This window comes from Podarcis liolepis (assembly GCF_965112155.1).
Source record: "Podarcis liolepis genome assembly, chromosome: 2".
Classification (NCBI taxonomy): domain Eukaryota; kingdom Metazoa; phylum Chordata; class Lepidosauria; order Squamata; family Lacertidae; genus Podarcis; species Podarcis liolepis.
Window position 1 is genome coordinate 114,271,782 of NC_139555.1, and position 24,061 is coordinate 114,295,842.

The 24,061-nt window shown below is 44.4% G+C and overlaps 1 protein-coding gene and 2 long non-coding RNA genes across 4 annotated transcripts in view; 2 read left to right on the forward strand and 1 right to left on the reverse strand.

The window, feature by feature from the left end:
• LOC310701958 (C-type lectin domain family 2 member B-like) overlaps nucleotides 1–6,559 on the forward strand; it is a 32,820-nt gene extending 26,261 nt beyond the window's left edge. Inside the window, exons 2-6 of one of the 2 annotated variants that reach the window (XM_083493528.1) lie at nucleotides 464–918; nucleotides 4,566–4,661; nucleotides 5,385–5,575; nucleotides 5,678–5,784; nucleotides 6,360–6,559. In XM_083493528.1, coding sequence (XP_083349654.1) covers nucleotides 795–918; nucleotides 4,566–4,661; nucleotides 5,385–5,575; nucleotides 5,678–5,784; nucleotides 6,360–6,471 — 630 coding nt within the window. In that variant the 5' untranslated portion in view covers nucleotides 464–794 and the 3' untranslated portion in view covers nucleotides 6,472–6,559. The remainder of the gene's footprint in view (nucleotides 1–463; nucleotides 919–4,565; nucleotides 4,662–5,384; nucleotides 5,576–5,677; nucleotides 5,785–6,359) is intronic. The other variant, XR_014523131.1, reaches the window with a different exon arrangement.
• Nucleotides 6,560–7,923: 1,364 nt separating this feature from the next.
• Nucleotides 7,924–8,988, forward strand: LOC310702092. The gene is made up of 2 exons (XR_014523221.1): nucleotides 7,924–8,154; nucleotides 8,501–8,988. It is a non-coding gene; the product is annotated as an uncharacterized lncRNA (long non-coding RNA).
• A 2,472-nt stretch (nucleotides 8,989–11,460) lies between these two features.
• On the reverse strand, nucleotides 11,461–17,067 carry LOC310702204. The gene is made up of 5 exons (XR_014523354.1): nucleotides 17,009–17,067; nucleotides 15,330–15,455; nucleotides 13,643–13,797; nucleotides 13,145–13,254; nucleotides 11,461–11,881 (listed from the first exon to the last, which is right to left on the reverse strand). It is a non-coding gene; the product is annotated as an uncharacterized lncRNA (long non-coding RNA).
• Between the last annotated feature and the right edge of the window lie 6,994 nt (nucleotides 17,068–24,061).

The following is a 24,061-nucleotide window of genomic DNA, read 5'->3' on the forward strand; positions in this document are numbered from 1 at the left end:
CCACTGGGAGAGAGACCTTTCTTCATAAGGTTTGGAAACCAAGCTTAATGGAGGAGGGTTTCTGGGCACCACCATTTAAGGAGGATGTTGAGAAACTGGAATGTGTGCAGAAGAGAGCGACATTCCCTCATAAGACTTCATGAGGAGGAGGAGCTGGGTAGGAGGAGACTGGGGGAAAATATAATACACTAGCCATCTTCCAACTATCTCAAGGGCTGCTCCTTTTCACTTGTATCAATGCTTTCATTTCATCAAGTAGATGTAGAAATATTACTGTAATCATTTAGACTAAAAAGAAGCAATATTTCATATATGAATTTTCCAGCTCTGTAAATTAATATATGTAAGACCACCATTAGGGCTTTTGTGGGGGGACTATACTAGTATGGAAGTAAAACTGCACCTTTTAAAGACTTAAAGAAGAGATGATTTATTTCTCTGCTATGTAATTTTGTCTCCATAGAGGAATCTTGGGACGTTGATGCTATGGCGAAAACTGATTTTATGATGAATTTTTTTCAGGCAAAAGCACAGAACTGATGCTTCAGACTCTGAAGAGGCTTTCATTTCATTAGGAATAAAATCACTCACGAAGACAAAACAGGGAAGTGGAAAACATATTAAGTGCAGCTTGGCTGGACAAAGTATTCGATGAAAGCACACAATTAAGTGGCTTGAATCTGCAATCCAGTGATCTGCTTTGAACATATCTCAAGAAACTGCAAAACTCTGTGTAACTAGAGCTGAGTAGCATTTATTGTGAGGTCTGTGGATCCTCCTGGGAGAAAGAAAAGATGGTTTTCTCTGAAACTGAAAAGACAGGGCAAAAGCTCCCTTTGAATCCAGATGCAGTAGAGGATGGGGGAAGCACCAAACAAGCAAGAGGAATCCTTTCTCAACTGAGCCATTTTCTATATGGTAAGTGAGTCATGAGTTTGTCTCCGCCTACTGTCAGGCACGGGTGGCGCCTACTGGGGATGTGGGTGGCGCTGTGGGTTAAACCACAGAGCCTAGGGCTCGCCGATCAGAAGGGTGGCAGTTCGAATTGCCACAACGGGGTGAGCTCCCATTGCTCGGTCCCTGCTCCTGCCAACCTAGCAGTTCGAAAGCACGTCAAAGTGCAAGTAGATAAAGAGGTACCGCTCCAGCGGGAAGGTAAATGGTGTTTCCGTGTGCTGCTCTGGTTCGCCAGAAGCGGCTTAGTCATGCTGGCCACATGACCCGGAAGCTGTACGCTGGCTTCCTCGGCTAATAAAGCGAGATGAGCACCGCAACCCCAGAGTCGTCCACGACTGGACCTAACGGTCAGGGGTCCCTTTACCTTAATGTCAGAAAAGTTATGGATTTGCTGCTGGGATGAGAGCTGCAAAATGCCGGCCAGCTAATCAAATGCATGAAGACTAGTTTATTCAGGCAGTTAAAAGCAGTTGGAAAAGGATAGGTACATAGACACTTGTGTGAAAATTGATTTGACAAGACTGAATGGTTGTAGGAGAGAGATACCTTTACATCATGGGAAGCGATACCTCTTTCAAACCATGTTCAGCTCCTCTAAACTACTGACTGCACCCAGCTTTGAATGGTGAGGAAGGCTTCTCAGGCTCTTCTTAGTTCCTCTCTCAGATGGAACTATCCTTCCTCACGCAGGCATGCATAAGGAGAAGGGGGTGAGGCTGCCCTTGAGGAGAGAGATTCCTGGCTGCTCTTCCAGTTCCCCTTCCATGTACACCAAGAATGGAGAGCTTGTGACTCACGAGATTCCAACTTCCTCCCATCACTCCCTGCCAGGAATGATGAGACCTATAGACCAGAAACACCTGGAGGACCACATGGCCCCCATTCCTGCTGTACACAGACCTAGAGAGCCACAGATAAGCGAAGAGACCAGAAATATGCAAATACAGGTGCATGCTCCACAGAATTTACTAGCACAGTGGCATGGAAATGCTTTGTTATAGCTGTTACATGCTGTCTATCTGACTGGGTTGAGTGGTCTGTTGCAGTAGACCACACTGACATTTATATGCGATTGGGTGATTTATAAATGTTTTTTAAACAATTAAGAAAAATTCTTAGGAAATCAAGAAGCAACAGATACTGTGCAAATCCCCTGGCAGAGATCCCCTGCTCGACTGACTTCATAACTTTGCATTATGCAACACTATTTCAGAACATTGTTCAAAACATATTGGTTCCTCTTTCTTCCAGGAACCCAATCTGACCAACAAAGTGTTGGCATGTTTACATGCTGGTGACATGGCATTAACTGAAATAAAATTAGCTGCTGAAAGCAGACACTCAGAGCTGCATATTGCTGACGAACCACTTTGCTGGCTAGTCCTGACATTTGGACCTGATTTTCTTTAACTGTCAGTTATCCCATCCTCAGTATATAATTACTGTAGCAACCTTAGTCCATCTGCTAATCCTAGCCTGTGTACTACAAACTGCTATTTTGATTTATTTGGTTGAGGCAAGCTTGAAAATTCACTATCCTGCATTGAATGAATAAAGCTTCTTTTAGCACAGGGAAATGTTGTTTGGTTGAACCATTCATTTTAATGCATTTTGTTTTGCACATTAATGGATCTACCTGTGATGTGTTGGAACCAACCCTATATTATACAGAAATGTGCAAGAGCTCCAAATGTATCACCGTAATGGTTTGTTTTACAATCAAGATTAAAATGGTTTCAGGATACAGTGGAACCTCTACTCACATATGGACAGTGGCGTAGCGTGGGTTGTCAGCACCCGGGGCAAGGCAAGTAATTTGCGCCCCCTAACCCGTGGATTTTGCGCCCCCTAACCCGTGGAGCGCGGCCCCCCAGATGTTGCGCCCGGTGTGGCCGGCCCAGCCTGCACCCCCCATGCTACGCCACTGTAGCACAGAACACCATCCCTAATCCTGCAACTGCAAAAAGTTCTGCAACACAGCACAACAGACCGTGCAAAAGGATCGTTGTTGATGCTTTTATTAAAAAAATGTAAACAACAGCCATCTTTATTTACACTATGAGCTAACTGTCTGAGATGGGTAAAACCAATCCCAAAGGGCCCTTACAAACAGTAGATTATGCTACATTTTCCTTGTTTAAATCCACAATGTTTTGGTTTTTTTAAATGCACTCTACCTCCCCACCCTTATACCCTTTCCACCCAAGACGTACACCTGATGCCTTTGTCACACATTACATGCACCCAACCCCTTCCCTGCAGTCAGCTAGATTTCCCTCGCAATAAACGTGGGTGGGTAGGTACCGGAGAAGGGAAGAGGAAGCGGCTGCTTTCCTGCATTCTGCCTCAGGGTCTTACTGCCCACCCTGCTCTGTTTCCTTGCTGTGTTTGCTCAAAGGGAACAAAGAGCAGGGAAAGCCCCTCCCCTCCAGGCAGAGAGAGAGAGAGAGAGAGAGAGAGAGAGAGAGAGAGAGAGAGAGGCGCCCTCCATGAGTTGTCGAGCTTGGGCAACGGCTGCGCCGCCGACGGCGAGGCGCTAAGGCACCGGCTCCCCAGGCTGCAGCGCTTGGCCAGGCGCTGCGCTTGCATGCCTGGCCGCGCCCAGCTCGCCTCAGCGCAGCGGAAAACAGAAGCAGTGGCGGAGACGACGACCCCCCACCCCAACCAAGCCTCGATTGCTTGTCCCTTCCCTCTGGACTCGCGCCCCCCCAGGTGTTGCGCCCGGTGCGGCTGGCACCCCTGGCACCCCCCACGCTACGCCACTGCATATGGAATCCATTCCAGATGTCCGTTCATGAGTCGATCCGGGTCGCTGGTAGAAGTGCCATTCTGCGCATGCGCATTCGGCAGCAGTGCTGTTCTGTGCATGTGCAGACGGTGGCAGCTGCTTCTGCACATGTGCAGACGAAGAAGCCACTTCTGCGTGTGCGCAAATTGCGGCAAACCTGGTATTTACTTCTGGGTTTGCCGCAGTCGCGAGTCGAATAGTTCGCCAGCAGGGGCGGTGGTAAGTCGAGGTTCCACTGTAATCGCTTGAGGTTGCTGCACTAGCTTGAGACACATGAACAAAATATCCCATTCTGCCTCTATAGAGATTCCCTTCTGGCAGAGTGCTACCAGGGGATTTAACAAGGCTGCCACTATTAGGCAATTTACACTGACGAGCATAACTTCTGGAAGTCCACCTTAGCAGGACAGATGTTACAACAGCTGCATGGCCAGGAGATAGGCTACTTGCCTGTTCTGGGTGGGGTTACAATCCCTCTAAAAGAGCAAGTGCTCAGTTTATACAAACGGTTACATTTCAAATTTCCCTCCTTGCACATGTGTACATACATTGGCTATCCGTTGATTCACATGACGGGTTGTGCTAACCTCTGTCTTCCTGGATTGCCTACGTGGCATTTGGCATGTATCCCATTAAATTCAGTTCTTGCCGTCCCTTTCTACTTTTGCCCTTAAAATCCTTACTACTGTGTTCTTTGTGGGGCTGCCCTCCAGCCTAGCTGTGAAGCTCTAGATTTTGCAGAATGCCTAGAGTTTCTAGAAGGACTTGTCTGGCATCTTGCTGAAACCAAGGAAACACTAACACTTCATTTCCCCCGTAGATTTTTGCAACTATGTAACCAAAAATATGAGCTTGGTGTGTAATGTCATTCTGATCATCATTGTTGTAGCCCTCGTCATCGGAATTGCTTTATCAAGTAAGTGAAGATCCACTTTGCTGTAACTTCTGCCATTTTATCTATGGGCCACCTGCTCTCACAAATCTCTCCTTAGCAGCTAGAATAGCTTTATTGGTATTCAATTGAGGTAGCCTGGAAGCAGCTGCAGATGGAGGCCCACATTCAGTCAAGGCAGACTTCATGTACTGTAATAATAGACCAATATGCACACACAGTTTCAAGTGATTTAAATTGTACGATACAATTCTAATCAAAGGCCTTTCTCAGGGAGAGTCAACTAGGCCCTGGCTGTGTATTTCATGGATAGTCAATTGAGGTCGACTATCTATGGTTGAGCCACAAGAGAAGCTGCTCTATGTCCTGCAACCTCCTGAGTTTGTGGGCAGAGATGGGCACTGGGTTGTCTGCCCTCCCTCCTACCTTCATTTCCCCACCCTTATCCAGCCCCGCCTGCAGATGATGGGGGTTGACCGGAGACCTCCTGCACACAGTTTTGTGTGTGTGGTGTATTTGCAATTACGTTGTTATACTGTATTTTTATGTGATTGCTCTTATGATGCTTGAGATGTGTTCCCATTTTCTTTGTTGCAAGCTGCTTTGAGCAGAATTCCTTTTGTGGAAAGGCAGCACACAGATATAATGTTGATGAGTGAGTGGAGTACATTGCCTGACCTTTATTTTGGGTAGGACTATTTATAAGCTATGGATAGTGATTTGTCTCACTTTCTGATACCTTTCTAGGGACAAGCGCAGTATTGCCAACCGCCCTACCTTCTCCTTCCACTCCAAATGAATGCTGTCCAGGCGGCTGGATTGGCTACCAAAGGAAATGTTACTATTTTTCGGACAGTGACAGAAACTGGACTTCTAGCCAGAATTACTGTGCCTCTTTCAATGCCTCTTTGGTCGTGATTGACTCTGAAGAGGAGATGGTGAGTGGAAAGATACAGAGCAGAGTCCGATGCCTTAAATGGAGTTGATTCTCCACTTGGATGAGGGTTGGAAATGTATTCACACTTCCTTTCTTTATTAAGATCTTCTTGAGACGGTACAAAGGTCATTTTGACCACTGGATTGGTCTCCAAAGGATGAATGACCAGGAGCCTTGGAAATGGATCAATGGCACCATTTTCAATAAATCGTAAGATCTCTCCCCCCCCCCTTGTGTGTCAAGAAATAAATGTCGAAGTCCAGAAACTAGAAATTTGGCAGAACCAGCCATTTAAATGTCTGGGCTATGCAGAATGTTTTGCTTTTGAAAAACTCTTTCTCTCCCCCCCCTCCCTCCACACACACACACACACACACACACACACTTTTGAATTTATTCAGGAGGGAGGACTGAGACATAGCTACAGTGGTGGGGGCCTAGGGGCAGGGGGCCAGGATTTTGCCCTGGGTGAAGCCTTCATAGGGGTGTCATTGAGTCATCCAGCCTGAGTGTGTGTCGATATTTGCACTCTTCTTCTGAAGTCAGAGGTTTTTATACCATTTGCTGAGGCCCTGAGCCAAGATCACATAGTCTAAAATGTAAATGTATTAAATTAATATAAACTGCCTTCTGCAGTTTTCTTCAGGTGAAAATTAGCTTCCAGGGCTTCCTGTACATACATTGGGGGTCTCTTTTCAGGTACATACCTTGGGGGGTCTCTTTTCTGTTGCATGGTCTTATACTTGTTCTTAGGGATACCGTTTCTACATTCTGTTGCTTTTTAGGTTTGAAATCCGGGGAGGAGGAACTGGTGCTTACTTGAACCATCAGGGTGTTGCTAGTGGCACCAGTGGAAATGACGAACGCTGGATCTGCAGCAAACCAGTTGGTAAATGAGAAACAGCACAGGATTCTAAGTCATGCAGATCGGACGCAGACAGTCTGGAAATCAGCATGTTTTTACAGGAGTAGAATGTGTGCTTTTATTTAAAATGCATCTCTGGGTTATTGGTGGGGCAAAGGAATTCGTTCACCCCCCCACCTCCAAAATAAAGTCCAGGCCCCCACAAGGTCTGAGGGACAGTGCACTGGACCCCTGCTGAAAAAGTTTGCTGACCCCTGTAATATCTCCCGCTTGGACTACTGCAATGCGCTCTATGTGGGGCTACCTTTGAAGGTGACCCAGAAACTACAATTAATCCATAATGCAGCAGCTAGACTGGTGACTGGGAGTGGCCACTGACACCATATAACACTAGTCCTGAAAGACCTACATTGGTCTTCAAAGTGTTGGTGCTGACCTTTAAAGCCCTAAACAGCCTCGGCCCAGTATTCCTGAAGGAGTACCTCTGCCCCCATTGTTTAGGGGGTGGAGGTCCAGCTCTGAGGGCCTTCTGGCAGTTCCCTCCCTGCGCAAAGTGAGGTGCCTGCCCTCCCATCAGATGTCAAGGAAATAAATAACTATCTGACTTCTAGAAGACATCGGAAGGCAGTGGCTCCCCATTTGTAGAATGCTTTCCCCGGGAGGTTCAGCTGGTGCCTTAAAGGGAAATCTTCAGTTAACAATATCACCCACAATGCTATCCTATGGGGAAACTTCAGATAATCACTAAAAATCAGTCGTTTCACTTATCTTCCTCATTTCAATGGTTCTTTACTCTTCTCAGGGAGGGGGAGGGGGGGACAGGAACCACGATGCGGCCAGTCCGCAGTCTGCCATTATCCTTCAGATGTGGTGCAAGATGAGGAGATTTCACCCCTCCCATACCCAAGAATCTCCTGACCATCTCCTGATGATCTCTGCTGACTCTCCACAGAGAAGAGGAGGCGTGTCCTACCTATTAACTTATTCTGCCCAGCAACATATCTGTGTGTGAGAGAGAGTCAGTCAGTCAGTATATCGGAGAGAGTGAGAGTGTTAGAGATCTTAGAGATTATATTGCTGCTAAGAGCAGCTGCAGACTCTCAGTGTAGCATTGCTTTATGCTCAGAAGATTTAGCTCTGTATATAGTTTTGTACCATAGTTGTAGTTACAGAATAAAAGGAAGATATTTTACAGAGCTGCTCTCCGAGTGGTTTATACTCTGCAAGACTCTGCAAAACTCTGCTGCGCAACGACTGAATTATTGAGACAGTGAATCCGGTGCTCTCAGCTCTGAGCTGTGAGTCCACAGCACTGTGACCGTTTCCTGCGGGAAGGAGGTCTCTGGCGGTGCTACCCAGCTCGCCCAGCCCAGTCGGGGTTGAGGTACAAGAGTCCAGTTGGTGCACTGGCTCTCTAGGGCGATGCTGACACAAATGACTTCTGACAAGCACAAAGAGTTTGAACAAGACTGAGTGGATGGGGGGAGGGGGGCTTGTTTAATTTCACTGCACAAGGGTTGTTGTTGTTGTTATTGTTATTATTATTATTAATGTGCCACCACATACACCAGATACACCTCCCAGGTGTCAGACCAGATATTACCAGTCAAGATAAGGAGGGAAGGTAGGGTGAGGAAGGTGTTATCAGAATCACAAAACCCCACGTGAAAAACCCATCTCCAGAATGGAATGCAACCTGGCCTGAACAAATAAAGGTGCTAAGTCGTATTTTCATGACAAAGGGATATGCATGAGTGAGAAGAGCATGTCTGGATCTCAGATTTCTGTCTGACTTCACTCCTGTGGTACGTTGGTGGGGAAAAACCCCCAGAAGCTTTCCTTTTGTCAATTATAGGGACAAAACTACCAAATCTGTATAGAAATTTATTCATGTATGCGACTACAGCGGCAAGAATGTTACTTGCCCCCAAATGGAAAGAATAAGAAATGCCAGCAAAAGAAGAATGGATACAAAAACTTACGGAATATGCAGAAGTGGCAAAACTTACTGGAAGAATAAGGAATCAAGATAACAAACTTTTTTTAAAAAAAAAATAAAAGAATGGAAATGGTTCATTGAATATTTACAACCAAACTGTAAACAGATAAGAACATTGGCAGGATTGTTGTAATAACCTGCAGTTTTATAATATATATTAAAAGTAGATGAATAAATGTGTAAATTAAGTTAATTTGGAGTTGAAGAAAATATTAAAAATAAATTTAAGGAACTGCAGAAGGAAGGGGAAGGAAGTAAAGTTCTGAAATGTTCAAATGATTGTAAAATCATTGACATGTATAAAATTGAAACTCATTAATAAAATAAAAAAAAAGATAAAGATAAACATTTTTTTAAAAAGACACCTCTCCTATGGTGTGTGCGATGTTTTGATGACACTGTGTGAAATGTGTTATGAGAAAATTTGAGAACTTTAAAAAACTCATGTGACCTTTGTTCAGGGCTCTTTCTTTTTTGCTTGCCTTAAAGGTTGGAACCTTTGTTGCAACAAATAAAGATCAAGCCTATTGGCTGCTGGTTTTCTTTTTCATTGCTTGGCTGTAGTCTCTTATTTTCTCTGACCGATACAGAATTTGCAGGGCTAGACTCTTGCGAAGTTGGGAAATGGTTTAAGTAGTGTACCCCAATATTTGGGATGTGAAGGGGGAAATATAAACTGCAGAAGAATTCCTGGGTTAGCCTTTGGGAAACGACCTGTTGAAGCTAGGGCCATTAAGAATCAACAGAGGGCCAGGAGGAACCAGACAGGGATGTCCACTTCCACCTTTGCTCTTTAATATGTGTTTAGAACTCCTGGCATTAGATAGCACTGTGAGATTCATGAAGGAGTTGAATATGCTTATTTCAAAGCCTCATTCTAGTATTCCTAATTTGATGAAAGCAATGGATGATTTGGGTAAAATATCAGGATACTCAATTAATTGATTGGTCCAAATTGGAATGGATGCCAATAGGTGAAATTCTAATTACTCATCATTTAAACAATACCAATTCCGGAATTGTACCAAATCTATTCAATACCTAGGTATGTTAATACCAAGAGATATAACTCAGTAACAGTAAACATAAATGAAATAATAAAAGTCTTCACTAGATATTGACAGGTAGGAACCATTAAACCTTACTCTTTGGGGGAACGGTGCATGCTCTCAAAATGAACATTACTCCCAGATTTCTTTATGTCCTGAGAAGACTTCCAGCTTTTATACCTGGGTCATATTTTCAAAAGTCCCTGTTTAGGAAATGTCTTTGGAGTTCAAAAGCACTGAGGATATCTATGCAGAAAATACAATAACAAATGAAAGAAGGTGGATTTGGAAATATTGGAGACCTCCTGATGATCTTAACTTCCTGACATGGGCAACCTTAGAATATACATATATAGCACTTTTGGTTGCTTGGACAGCATTAGAATCAAGAAATATTTCAGAAATATTTGAAATTTCAGATGACTCTTGAAATAATTCAGTTAGAAAACTGGATTATTGTAGCTAATAAAAGCAACTGATCCATTTTCCCATGCAAAACTTACTCTAAAAATTGGAATAAAAGATGGTAAGATGGAAAAACTGGATGGAAGCAGGTGTATTGACCTTGATAGATGAAGAATATGAACGTTACACGTATGATGTTCTAAAAGGAAAATATCACCTGTCCTATGAGGCCCAATGGCAATATCTGCATCTTTCCATACAACATCTTTTAACAACCTCATCTCAAATGTTCAGTGTAAAGCGTGCCTCTTCAGCATTCACCATAAGCTATAGAATGGTTCCAGGATGGGGAAGGAGTTCCACAAAGTAGGGCTGCATAGTGGCCTAGCTTCCACGATGGTCTCATGACCATTCAAACCATCTCCATAATGAACCATTCTATCCTGCATCTGCTTCACATCATTTTAAAGCTCTGCCAAGTCCTTTTGGATCGGCTTCAGAACTTGTACTTGAGCCAGTAAATTTCAGTAAACTGGTATTAGTGTCCTCCACCACCATTTTCCGCGGCCCAACCGATTAGTGATGCTGTTGGACTTGAAGAAGCAGCCTCTCATTTTGCTCTAGTCGTCATGGCTACATCTCATTAAAATAAATAATATATCATGGGAGGTTTTATATACCCATTAATCAATGACTTTGTCCAAGCAGTCCGATAATTCAGTAGTTTGAAAGCTTGTTAGTCTGGAGAGGGACGAGAAATTTGCTTTCAACAGGTTTGGGGGAACTGACTGCTTTGAATGAAAGGGACGGTGCTGTTCTGTTTGTACTGTAATTATTGGCCAGGTTTTGTGCTGTCAAATTCTACAGTTGATCCTCAACTTTCACTTCAGACCAATCTTTCAGTAGCCAAAATATATCTACTTCAAATTCCCTTGTTATCTCTGGATTTCACCTAGAGGTATTTTGCTGAAAACAGAATCTTCTTAGTATTCAATATCTTTTAAATTTTTGTGTTCCTGGCAAATAACAAAATTTCACATAATTACCGTATGTTTCGCCCTATAGGACGCACCGTCCCATAAGGCGCACCTAGTTTTTTTGGGGGGGAAATAAAGGGGAAAAAAATATTTTTCCCCCAGGCGCGGGGCTGGGGCGGCCCGAGCTTCCCCCGACCCCAGCCCCCAAACAGGCAGCTCTCTGCAAGCCGTGGGAGCCCAGCGCTGGCTCCCGCTGCTTGGGGAGAGGTCCGCGAAGCCTGGACGTGCTGATCTCAGCGCGCGCAGGCTTCGGGATGCCAGCAACTCTCCCCAAGCAGCGGGAGCACTCCCGCTGCTTGCGGAGAGGTCCGCGAAGCCTGGACGCACTAATCTCAGCGCGCGCAGGCTTCGGCATGCAGGCAACTCTCCCCAAGCAGCGGGAGCGTTCCCGCTGCTTGCGGAGAGGTCCACGAAGCCTGGAGAGCGAGAGGGGTCGGTGCGCACCTACCGCTCTCGCTCTCCAGGCTTCAGCGAAAGCCTGCATTCGCCCCATAGGATGCACACACATTTCCCCTTCATTTTTGGAGGGGAAAAACTGCGTCCTATAGGGCGAAAAATACGGTATTATCTGGCCTTTGTTCTGGGCTCTTTCTTTGGTTTTATTTGCAGATGGTATCCTTCTGCTTATTTCGAAGACTCAATCTAGTATTCCTAATTTGATGAAAGCAACTGATGATTTGGGTAAAATTTCAGAATTTTACCAAGAGGTATTTTGCTGAAAATAGAGAAATGCCTTCCACAATCTTCTCGGTATTCGGTATCTTTAAAAATTGTGCACTCCTGGTAAATAACAAAACCCCACATAATTATTATCTGTATCAAGCTAAAATATTACAGTAAAAGAGAGTCTTTCTGGCAAATCCATCTAAGTTCAATACTGCAGGCTTCAGCAACGAGTTCAGACTTTATCTTGCCACAATAGTTCCCTTTGGCATACTTTGGTTCTGGAAATCTGTGGAAGGAAAGGGTAGAGTTGAAGGTCAGGACTGAAGACTGTTACAACTATTCCCCCCTCCCCACATTCTTAATAGAAATCAGGGGTGTTCCCAAAATGTGTAATAGGCTGGCTGTGTGCATTTGAATCCTTCAAACATGCATGAATAGTATCAAATTGGATAGCATGAAGAAAGTCATCATTATTATTTATTAAATTTATATACCCCCCTATACCCACAGGTCTCAGGGCAGTCCACAGGATACAAAGGTCATGCGTGCTTGATAATGGGACCCGGCCATCTTACCCTTTTCCTGCCCCAAGACCAAATATTTTCCTTTGAGGCATGGGAAGGAGGGTTGCAGCAGTGGTGGAGAATCCGGGGCATACTTTACATCCCGGGAACTAAAATGACCAGCCCAGTTTGCCACCTAGGGAGAGTTGGTGAATTGGTGTAATGGGGCAGATATAGGAGCTTGAGAGCAGAGCTGGCTTCCTTGTCGGTATTTGGACCTCAGCACATTCCCAGCAACAATGGATGTGCAACACTCTGTATTAGTCGGTGACTCACCTCAACCACATTAAGACTTTCCAAAGCCCAACTGGTCAGTTGGTCACCCCAAATTAAATGAGATGGGGGGCACCCATCATTAACTGCTAATAACCTTCCAGTTATCCCTTTTTCTCTCTCCTCTGATTTTCCTCTAGGACCGAAAATGAACTTCTGGCCAGTTCTTTTTGAATGTAGGTGTTATGTACTGAAGTTCTCACCCTGGGCCAGCAGGGGGATACTGTAGATAGTTATGCAAATAAGGGATCGAAAGTGACGTTCAGTGATTGGATAGTTTTAGAAAGTTGTTACAATTATGTGTACTGGAGCTCTATATAAGCAGGCTGACTGAACCCTTCAGTTCAGTTCTGTTCTGACCTCTGAATAAACAAGAGCTGTTTGAAGAAACGCTGTGTCGTCTGATATGTTCACCCACAACTTAACAGTATGTATGTGTTAAGAGTGACAAAAAGGTCTCCCTCTTTTACAGTGCATTTCCAACAGTTCTTATTTTTCATTTTGTACATTTGTTAGTTTGGTGGGTATTAAGTACCACCTATAAATGGAATTTGGCAGCGTCTCTTATACCAGTCCCTCTCTCTGCATGAGAATGCTGGCAACCTAATTGGAACCAGTGCAGAAACCTGTGCCTCAATTGCACACCCCAATAATCTGAGCTCTAAAAATTGCACGATGTTTTGCTTAGGTTAAAAACAATAAGAAGAACTCACAGACTCTGATCAAGCTGGGAGCCTGTAATCCACATCCATTTGTTCTCTGCTAATGATAGTGAGAGTCCGATCCAGAATTTTGCATTTTTTGTAATGTTTTTTATGAAGTCCTGTGTCAGAGAAAATGTATTTTTGAAAAAGATATTTGCTGATTTTCAAACTGATGACATCAAAATAAAGATTAATATAAACTCCACCATCAACCACATCCTTCTGAAAAGACTTTCTAAATAAAAAGAGGAGTTGGGCTACAGTTACATGAATTTGCTTGCAACTTACTGCTTTGGTTCTCACTAGTCAATCTCCTCAAAGCCCTATCTAGACACTGATGAACTGGCCATGGGTGGGAATGGGGTGAAGCACTAAACAAGGCCCTGCACTCCACAAGCTTCTCAAGTCACAAAGCATGATACCATTGTTGAGTTACTAAATTAGAATTCAAAGCAATTGGACTCAGCTTCCTTCATGGATTGCATGAAATATATCATTGATCCTGACCATTTCCTGTTTGTCTTGGATGACCAGCAGATGAGAATCCCTTGTTGAACAGTCATGTTGGCTCTCATTCCAGGTTTTAGTATCTTCCGATTGCCAGTAGCATTTGTCCCTGTGGAGCTGCCATTGTACAGGGCACAATTTGCAAGTGGAATTAACTGTGGAAGGGAAGATAGACACATAATTTAATGATTGTGACTGGCTCACCATTTCCAATGTAGAAAAACATTATGTACTCTGCAACTGCAGAAACCCAGTGGCTTTAGGCTTACTGACGCCAATAGTACTTCAGTAGCCACAACCTCAATTGCGTGGCAAGTCCCCTCCCCCAAGAGAAATAAAGACACGGGACACATTATTTAAGGTTAATGGGCATAAAAAGGCCACAACTTTATTGATTACAGAATTGGAAGGTATTGGCCTTAGGCATTGGCTCCTATCGACTACCCGGCATGGGGACCGGGAAGGGTTAACCACAAGCCGTGGGGGGTCCCGTTGAAGTACGCCAACTAGGATCCCCACGGGTGTCACCGCTCGGGGGCGTGCCGGAGGCCCTTACCTCCCTAGGTTTCGGACGAGGCAACGCCCCCCGGAGTCCTCTACCGGACTACCCATTTCCATTGGGGGAAGGTGATGGCGCTCCCTTCCCCCCTCATTTGCATAACAATAACCCCTGCCAATGCCTAACCGCCAAACGAGCAAAGCTCGCCGCCAATACCTTCAAGCCTGTAACCAATCCCTAATCCCTGCTATAATGTCCCTCAACCAAATATCATTTCCCGCATCTGACAGATGCACGCCATCCCGTCTGTAGAGGGCCTCGTTGCTGTACTGGATGCCTGGGTGCCTAATGACGCGCCCATCCAGAGCCACCACTCTACGTTCCACAGCCCGTTGCAAGACCTTTCTTGCCTTATTGATTCCAACCGGGCTCACACAATCCCTCCACGTCCTCCTCTCGAGCAACGAGGACCACATGATTGTAATGTTTGGGTAAGTCGCCAACAGATCGGCAAAATCGCCAAAAATGTTCCATCTCAAGTCAATGGCTTTGCAATACGCTGTCGTTTTCTCCCAATTGGACAACCAGGGCATCAGGTGGGCCCAACTATAGTAGTCCCTCCAAAGTGGTGGGCTATTTCACTCATCTTTTTGCTTTATTTATTGACTGAAAAGGTGATTGATCAGATGGGGTGGGTGGGTAGCAAAATAATGCTTGTAGCAGAGGGAAAGGGGCAGCTAGTCACAGAAAATGAGTTAAAAGTCTAAAGCCAATTGAAATACAGTCGTACCTCGGAAGTCGAACAGAATCCGTTCTGGAAGTCCGTTTGACTTCTGAAACATTCAACTTCCAAAGCGAGGCTTCTGATTGGCTGCGGAAGCCCCATCGGACGTTCAACTTCTGAAAGAACGTTCAAAAACCGGAACACTCACTTCCGGGTTTTGATCATTCAGGAGCCGAGGTACGACTGTATATATTTGGACCAAACCACATGTTTCAATACATCCATTTGTAACATTATTCTGACTCTTGCTTCCTTACTGCAAAACTTATTTGTGACGGGGGAACTTGCGGGGTGAAAGTGAATTTTGTGCCCATTAGGATTCCACAGTGACCTATATTTGTAAAAAAAAATAATAATAAAAATAGGCCTGGTATTCCCTGGAGAGGGGAAACAGGTATTTTTACCTGAGGGCTTGCTCTGGTATTGGTTGCAGAGACTGCGTCTTAGGAAAGCCTGAAACTCGTCTAAACAGAGATTGCATCTGCCAGCATGTACTCTGGTTTCTCCTTTCTCAGTTTTCAACTGCAAAGCTACTCCTCACCAAACAAACAAACAAACAAACAAACAAACAAACAAACAAACAAACACATTTATTTAAATAAATAAGCATCATGTTAACATACATAATCAAAATATGGAGGCCAAGGGATGGAAAAAGAAGATGGATACAATTAGATTCGGAAAACAAGCTGCAAAAGAGACCTGCCACAGTTCCTCCCACAGAAGTATGAATCCATCTTGGCCTTCTTCAGAAAATCACATAGTAAGGGGAAGGATGGCAGCATCTTTATGAATATAAAAGTATCTATGTTATCTGCTTGGTTGCTAAAGAAAATAGACAAAAATAACTCTCCACAGTGTTGGAGAAATAGTGGGAATGATGGAACACTTATACATATCTCTGGGAATGCCCACAGATTAAAAACTTTTGGATAAAAGTATTTCAGGATAGGGAACAAATTACATTTCAATCGATTGCTTTAGATCCCAAATGGCACCACAATCGTACCTTGGATACCGAATACCTTGGTACTTGGATGTTTTGGCTCCCAAACACTGCAAACCCGGAAGTGAGTGTTCTAGTTAGTAAACGTTCTTTGGTACCCAAATGTCTGACGGGGCATCTGCAGCTTCTGATTGGCTGCAGAATCTTCCTGCAGCCAATCAAAAGCTGCACTTTGGTTTCTGAACGTTTTGAAGTCAAACGGACTTCTGGAACAGATTCTGTTTGACTTCCAAGGTACAACTGTACTTTCAGTATTTGTGGATGAAGCACACACAATATAAAAACAAGAATACCACATATATAGAATCAATTCAAATCCAAGACAGATACAGACTGGGAGATTAGAAGATTATATATTAACAGGTAGTCTTATTTTTAACGTGTGATAATATGCTCTAATTTTTCCCATTTTAAATTCCTTGAGGGATTTTATCCCACTGCTCGGTAAGTTGCTGGATGATTCTGCTGAATCTCGGAGACTCTGGGGTTGATAGTCAGGAGTCTCATCTTCTGCTGCTATTCTGAGAGCTGCCATACTGGGCCAGACCAAATGTTCATAACCGGCTGACTGGGCTGGAGCTGATGGAAGATGTTGGACAATCATTCTGTATGTGCTTTTATTGTACGGTAAACCACTTCAAGTGGAATTAACTATGGAAGGGATGCGGGTGGTGCTGTGGGTTAAACCACAGAGCCTAGGACTTGCCGATCAGAAGGTTGGCGGTTCGAATCCCTGCAATGGGGTGAGCTCCCGTTGCTCGGTCCCTGCTCCTGCCAACCTAGCAGTTCGAAAGCACGTCAAAGTGCAAGTAGATAAATAGGTACCGCTCCGGCGGGAAGATAAATGGTGTTTCCGTGCGCTACTCTGGTTTGCCAGAAGCAGCTTAGTCATGCTGGCCACATGACCTGGAAGCTGTACACCGGCTCCCTCAGCCAGTAAAGTGAGATGAGCGCTGCAACCCCATAATTGGCCACAACCGGACCTAATGGTCAGGGGTCCCTTTACCTTTACCTTTAAACCACTTCAGGATGCCACATGGAAAGCAATTCATAAATGAAATAATAAATAATACTTACCCAAGACTGTCACAGCCACCCCCAGGATGATGATCACAAAGCCTCCTGTCCACAGGGTGATCTGGTACCAACAGGGGAGCCCGGAAGCATCTGTGAGGAGAGGGAAAACTTGAAAGATGAGAGTCAGCAGTGCCTAGACTAGAGTCTCCTGTAACTCATTGCAGGGAAATAATGCTGGGTGATTTGTTTTTGTTTTGTTTTTTGACACAAAAAATCCCTTCAGGAGACAACAGGCAAATGGTATTTGTTTAGTAATGACCGCTCCCCACATCAAGTGGGGGACGCCTTTTGCATGGTCGCACGCAGCCCCCCGGATCCCAGTGTGGCTCCCAGTAGTACAGGCTGGCTTTGCCCTCTCCAGGTTGGATACCTGGAGGTCTCCGTTACCTCAACCCATCGCCCAATCCCGCCTGGGGAGGCGTTGCCAGGGGATTGGCCAGGTAGGGGAAGGGACCACCCTGCCCACACAACAGAATCTTACCTGCAAAGCATCAGTTGGCTCCAGAGCTTCTCCCACCCTGCCCTCCCTCAATTAAGCCTTCTTTTGCAGGTTAACCTCTTCTCCACAGGTACATGGGCACTGTTACATCATGATTGCTGTTGAAGGGCCAGAAAAGAATTTTCCTGCATTGGCAGGTTTTGCCTTTCCCTTAGCAAAACATCACAACTTTGGTGGTTTCAGGCCTTGGGCAGAATCCTTTAGTCTATCTTCCTAAATGGGGTGTGTGTGAAGCGGTGACCCCCCCCCCCATGTGGCTGTGATCCCAGGGTTCCCTGTTAAAGGGGTCTTGAGGGGAGGCATTGGCCATACGCCGAGAGGTTGTCATTGCTCTCCCCTGCGATGGCGGCAAAACAGGGGGCGGGCTCTCTGCTTGAACATATGTTCTCCAGAGCCATCCCAATCCCCACACATTCTGGATAACTCTGATGTCTCCCAGATCCCTGGCTGGGGACTGGGAAGGATAAACGCCCAATACCTGAGACAAGGTCTCCCTACCTCTGAAACTTAATAAAGTTGTGGCCAATTTTAATCCCATAGCGTTTTGTCTCAAGTCATTATTCCGCTTGGGGGTCGCCTGGGGTTGGGGGGGACTCTACCTGACCACACAAATTGCCAAAATGCATTGTATTAGCCTTGAAAAGAGCTGTTTAGGGTTTTATACGTAAGTAAGAAGACCTTAAAAATTCAGCTTGATGTCTAATGGGCAGCCAGGGCAAATCCCTTCCTACAGGCATGAGACGTACCTGGTAAGACAGACATGGTCCAAATGGAAGTTACTCTGCCCATTCAATTAATCTGCTCCACTTCCCAGTGGGGAGGAGTTGCAGTGGACCACGTGGCCACCCACGAAGCCCCGCATTCCCTGGAGGTTCCCAGCCATGTCATTCACCTGCTAGCCAATCTGGTGGCTGGGAGGGCGTAGCTGGGCCCCATTTAAACTGAGGTGTGAGCCACAGAGCTTCCTCTTGGCTCACTTCCTCGATCTCCCACCCTTCCTCCCTATTTTCAGGTTTCGAATTTGGTCTTGCTATGGACCTCAGTTGGTCACCGTTGAGGGGCCTGGTAGGATTTTTTCCACTTGGCAAATTGGCATGGGCCACTTGGTTTTCGCCTACCTCACAGCAATCGTCACAACTTTGTAAGGTTTGGCGCTTAGGCGTTGGTTGATCTTATGATGGGGGAGGGGAGGTGTGGCCATCACCTGCCACTCCAGGTTTAAGGGTATTCCGTTAAAGGAATCCGGGGGTGTGGCTCTTGTCTGAAGTCCAGGGCTGGGCTAGGGCCATGCCACGACCCCGTTGGGTACCCAGGGGGAGCTCGAGTTGGTTTGCATTGACAGGGCTCCCCCTTCCGGTGGTTGACCCTTACCAGACTCCCGGTGTGATGGGCAGGAGTCAGATATAGCTGGGTCAATTCCAGTGCCTAAGCCAATACCGCTCACATTCTGTGACCAATAAAGTTGTGGCCTAAATTTGCCCAATAACCTTAACCTAATATCTGTGTCCTTGTGTCTTATTCATCAACGAGGGGGTGGTCTTGGGGTCTCGACACGCAATTTAGTTGCCTACCAATATTGCTCATTAACCTGACAAAAAGAAATGGAGCGCCAGATGCTAAAACATGAGGCATTCTCTTTAAGCAGGAAGTGGACCAGAGGTGGAAAGAAGTTCTGTAGCAAAACCTTTGGCCATTGCATTTGAAAACGTGTCCTGGGTTGCAGTGAAACAAAAGAGTCCCCAGCCTTTGTTGGGCAGGCACAGTGGGGAACAGGTGTTAGCAGAGAAGAGGACAGGCAGGCGCTGTAGTTTTCACCATGAGTCGCCTCCGTGGCTCAGTAGGTGCATAGGAAAAGGATGTGGGTGGAGCGGGTGGTCAGGCAACATGCTCACATCTTTAAACTGTGCCTTGCCAGGACATTGGGGGCAGCATCTACAGAAGTGTTTTTTCTTCGCTAGGCTGGGGGAAGGAGTGTGAAATGTTGCAGAAGAAGCAACAAGCAAAGACCCATCTATGTGCACGCTTCATGCTACATGCATGCTTTGAATTTGAATAAAAGCATATAAAATAATAAAAAGCACATCTTATAATAAATAAAATAAAGTAAAATAAAAGCACATCTTATTTTCCAAGCTAACTAGCATACCTAATCTTATTTGCATTGTCCTCAATTCTGCATCCTTTTAAAAAATAATCTTTAAATTTTCATTTATATACGTTACAATAGTTCAACAATAATTCTAACATATCAAACCTCGGCTACCTTCCCCCCTTTTCTGCGGTTCCTTACATTTATTTTCATCATTTCCTGCATACTCCAAATTATCTTCACTTATTCTTTTATGCTCATATATATCTCATTTTTTAAAACAACAACAACAACAACTGCAGGGATTTACAATAATCTTGCCCATGTCTTAATGTCTGTTTACAATTTATTTGTAAATATTTACTGAACCATTTCCATTGCTTTCTAAAAATCTTTAAGATAATATATTTGTTTTTAAAAATCCCAGAAGCTTTTCTTTTGGGAGTTATAGGATTAGAACTAGCTAAACAGTATAGAAATTTATTTATGTATACAACTACAGCTGCAAGAAGGTTATTTGCCGTCAAATGAAATGAAGTCCAGAAGAGAGAAAACTGGTTACAGAAATTAATGGACTATGCAGAAATGGCAAAACTCACCAGCATAATAAGAAATCAAGACAACAAACTTGTTATAAAAGAACAAATGACATCCTTGGTCTTCTTTCTGCTTTTTTGTGGGGTTTTTTTTTGGGGGGGGGTACAAAATAACAAATACCAAATAGAAGGAAATTGTGCTGAGAATCATAGAGGTATTACTGGGTACATTAATGTACTTGTTGAAGATCAGAAATAACTTCAGGTTTCTTTACAATGAATAAATTGAATACTGGAACATTTCTGCTCTCTTCATGTTTAAAAACATGCAGGCAAATCTTGATTTCATTTTTATGTGAACTTCAAATGACAACTCCCTCTCCCTTTACCTATTCAGAGACCCTTCACACTTGTGTAGCACTGATCATTTAAAAAGTCAACTTTAACTTTGAGAATTGCTTGCAACCATTTATTTATTTTTAATGAAAATTCATCTGCATTTACTTCAGATTTCTCCCACATTTTTATATGCAGTTTTCATGTATACACATTTTTGCTAGTGATTTCCTCTGAAATTTTGTATATTATTTAAATGATTATATTATTTAAATTTAAATTTTGTATATTATTTATAGACACCAGTATATGCATATTTGTGCCTATTTTGTGGCTGAAGAACTGCATTGCAAAATTCAAACACAAGTGCGAATTTTGAAATACAGTTTTGTTTTGTTTCGAATAGTGCAATTTGGGTAGTTTCTCATGAAAATGCAAACAAAACTGAAATTCTTCCCCATCCCTACGTGCCATGCACCCTTCTGTAATTCCGTCTCATTAGTCAAACAAAAATACTGCTTATAACGGTACAAATGAACTTTCTACGATCAGGATAAATGAAAATCATGAAAATCATGTCCGTCTGTCAACCGATATATTACAGTGGAATCAGACAAAAACTGGAAGATATGAAGGGGTCTGAACGGAGTACCTTGTTTCTGAGCCCCAGCGGCAGTTCCTGATGCAGCCCTCCTAGACTGGAAGTTCAAAGCAGTATAACCATCTTCGCCCTCCATTGGCAAGCAAAGGCTGCAGAGAAGCCTCTCAGGGTTGCAGGGCTGTCGAAGGAGCACTGGAGGTTTGCTGCTCTAGCCTGAGTTGATGGCCAAAGATCTCTTTCCGGAGCAGCTCTTCTCTTCAACCACAATACATTCAACACATTCGCAGCCTTATTAGGTGGTTAGGGCAGGGGGTGGGGGGCAGGGTTGCTGTTCTTGTTTGAAAAACTTTTTGTGAGTTGTTCAGTTTGTATTGTTCAGCTTTTAGAATGGACTTTGGCTTTTGGAAAGACGCTTAAGCCATCTCCAGTTATGGGTTATAGCTAAACCATATAGGGATGTGACTGAAGCTTCCATGAATGAGGCTGGATAGCTCAGTTGGTTAGAGCGTGGTGCTCATAATGCCAGGGTTCCAGGTTCAATCCCCGTATGCGACAGCTGCATATTCCTGCATTGAAGGGGGTTGGACTAGATGATCCTTGGGGTGCCTTCCAGCTCTATAACTCTATGATTCTATGAGTGGGAGGAGGAAAAGTTAAAGGTAAAGGACTGTGGCACTCAATTTGCTTCAGAATGAGGGAGCGGTGTTTTTCCACAGACAGCTTTCTGGGTTATGTGGCCTGCAGGACTGAACCTCCTCTGGTGCAACGGGACACTGTGATGGAAATTATTGTGATCATTTGTATGGTTTTAATAGATTAAATATGTGTATATATGTAATATTAATTCTATCAGTGTTTGTTTATTTTAAATTGTTGTTTTTCTTATTTGTTTTTAGCTGTTCTTTTTCTCTGTAAGCCGTCTCGAGTCCCTGTCAGGGGAAAAGGCAGGGTATGTAGGTATAAATAAATAAATAAATAACAATAATACAGTCGTACCAGTGTGGTGTAGTGGTTAAGAGCAGTGGACTCGTAATCTGGTGAACCGGGTTCGCGTCTCCGCTCCTCCACATGCAGCTGCTGGGTGACCTTGGGCCAGTCACACTTCTCTGAAGTCCCTCAGCCTCATTCACCTCACAGTGTTTGTTGTGGGGGAGGAAGGGAAAGGAGATTGTTAGCCGCTTTGAGACTCCTTAGGGTAGTGATAAAGCGGGATATCAAATCCAAACTCCTCCTCCTCCTCCTCCTCCTCCTCCTCCTCCTCCTCCTCCTCCTCCTCTTCTTCTTCTTCTTCTTCTTCTTCTTCTTCTTCTTCTTCTTCCTCTGCTTACGTATCCCTCTGGATATGTAAACTTCAGTTTGTGAATACGGCAAACCCGGAAGTGTATACTTCCAGGTTTTGCCACGTGCACATGCGCAGAAGCACTCTATCGCAACATGCGCATGCACAGAAGCGGTGCCTCTGCCTATGGGCTTTTTGGGTTGCGGAAGGACCCCCAGAATGAGTTAGGTTCATATCCGTAGGGTCCACTGTATTACAACAACATAAAATAGCCTTCACATGATAATGACAGCACCACCGTACAGGAGACGAGCAATGTTTCCTCTTCTTGTTCATCTCTCTTTGTGGTCTCAGCATCTTATGGATGTGAATGTCCATTACAGTGGCAAAGTGATGAGAAAAACTGGGCTTGGTGGATATTCATCAAGAGTTCTTAGCTAGGAGTACTGTGTCTTTTGGAACAGAGTCACCTGTTATAGTGATTTTTTTGTACACTGAGGAATAAGATAACCACCCTAAACACCGATACCTAAATTAGGCTATGCGTCTATGCCATCCTGGTTGAAAAGGACCAGTGCTCCCCCCCCCCCTAGAAAAATAGGTGCTGGTTCTCACCATGAAGTTGTTACAGTAAGTGTCACACTTTTAAACCAAAATAAAAAGAGGTGCTGGTATTGCATGCCCTTGAGTACCCCATTTTAAAAAGCGTTGAAAATGATTATTTTGTTTCAGGTAGGAAACTGACATGCACTTTCCTACGTTCTTTTCTAAATGCTCATACATTGTTTTAAACCCCCTCCAAGTGTCACCCCCCTGCTCATTCTGCTCAAACCTCTGCCATTGTTTAAAATTGCCACTTTCCCCACTCAGTTTCCCCACATCCCAGCAGTACTTGAACCTCTTATTTAAAACCGCTGGTGTTGTGCAATCCACCTTCTCTTTCGCTCCCCTCCCCCACCCTGACTTCATGCAAATCCAGGATCACAGCAAAGCTTTACAAATCCTGCATTGCATGATGACGGCCTTACATTTTTATGTATATAGGAAGATGTGTGCAGCAGTAGTAAGAATGTTGTCAGGCTGCAATTCGTATGGCCACCAGCAGGTGGCCATGCAAACTGCAGCATGGCAACAGAACAGCAGACAGCTGGCAGAAGCAGACAGACAGATAGAGCAAGCACTCTTATTAAAAAAAATTAAATAGAATCATAGAATCATAGAGTTGGAAGAGACCACAAGGGCCATCGAGTCCAACCCCCTGCCAAGCAGGAAACACCATCAAAGCACTCCTGACAACCTTTCTCCCTCCTCTATGTGACATCCTTTTATATATTTGAACATGGCTATCATATCACCCCTTAACCTCCTCTTCTCCAGGCTAAACATGCCCAGCTCCCTTAGCCGTTCCTCATAAGGCATCGTTTCCAGGCCTTTGACCATTTTGGTTGCCTTCCTCTGGACACGTTCCAGTTTGTCAGTGTCCTTCTTGAACTGTGGTGCCCAGAACTGGACACAGTACTCCAGGTGAGGTCTGACCAGAGCAGAATACAGTGGCACTATTACTTCCCTTGATCTAGATGCTATACTCCTATTGATGCAGCCCAGAATTGCATTGGCTTTTTTAGCTGCCGCGTCACACTGTTGGCTCATGTCAAGTTTGTGGTCAACCAAGACTCCTAGATCCTTTTCACATGTACTGCTCTCAAGCCAGGT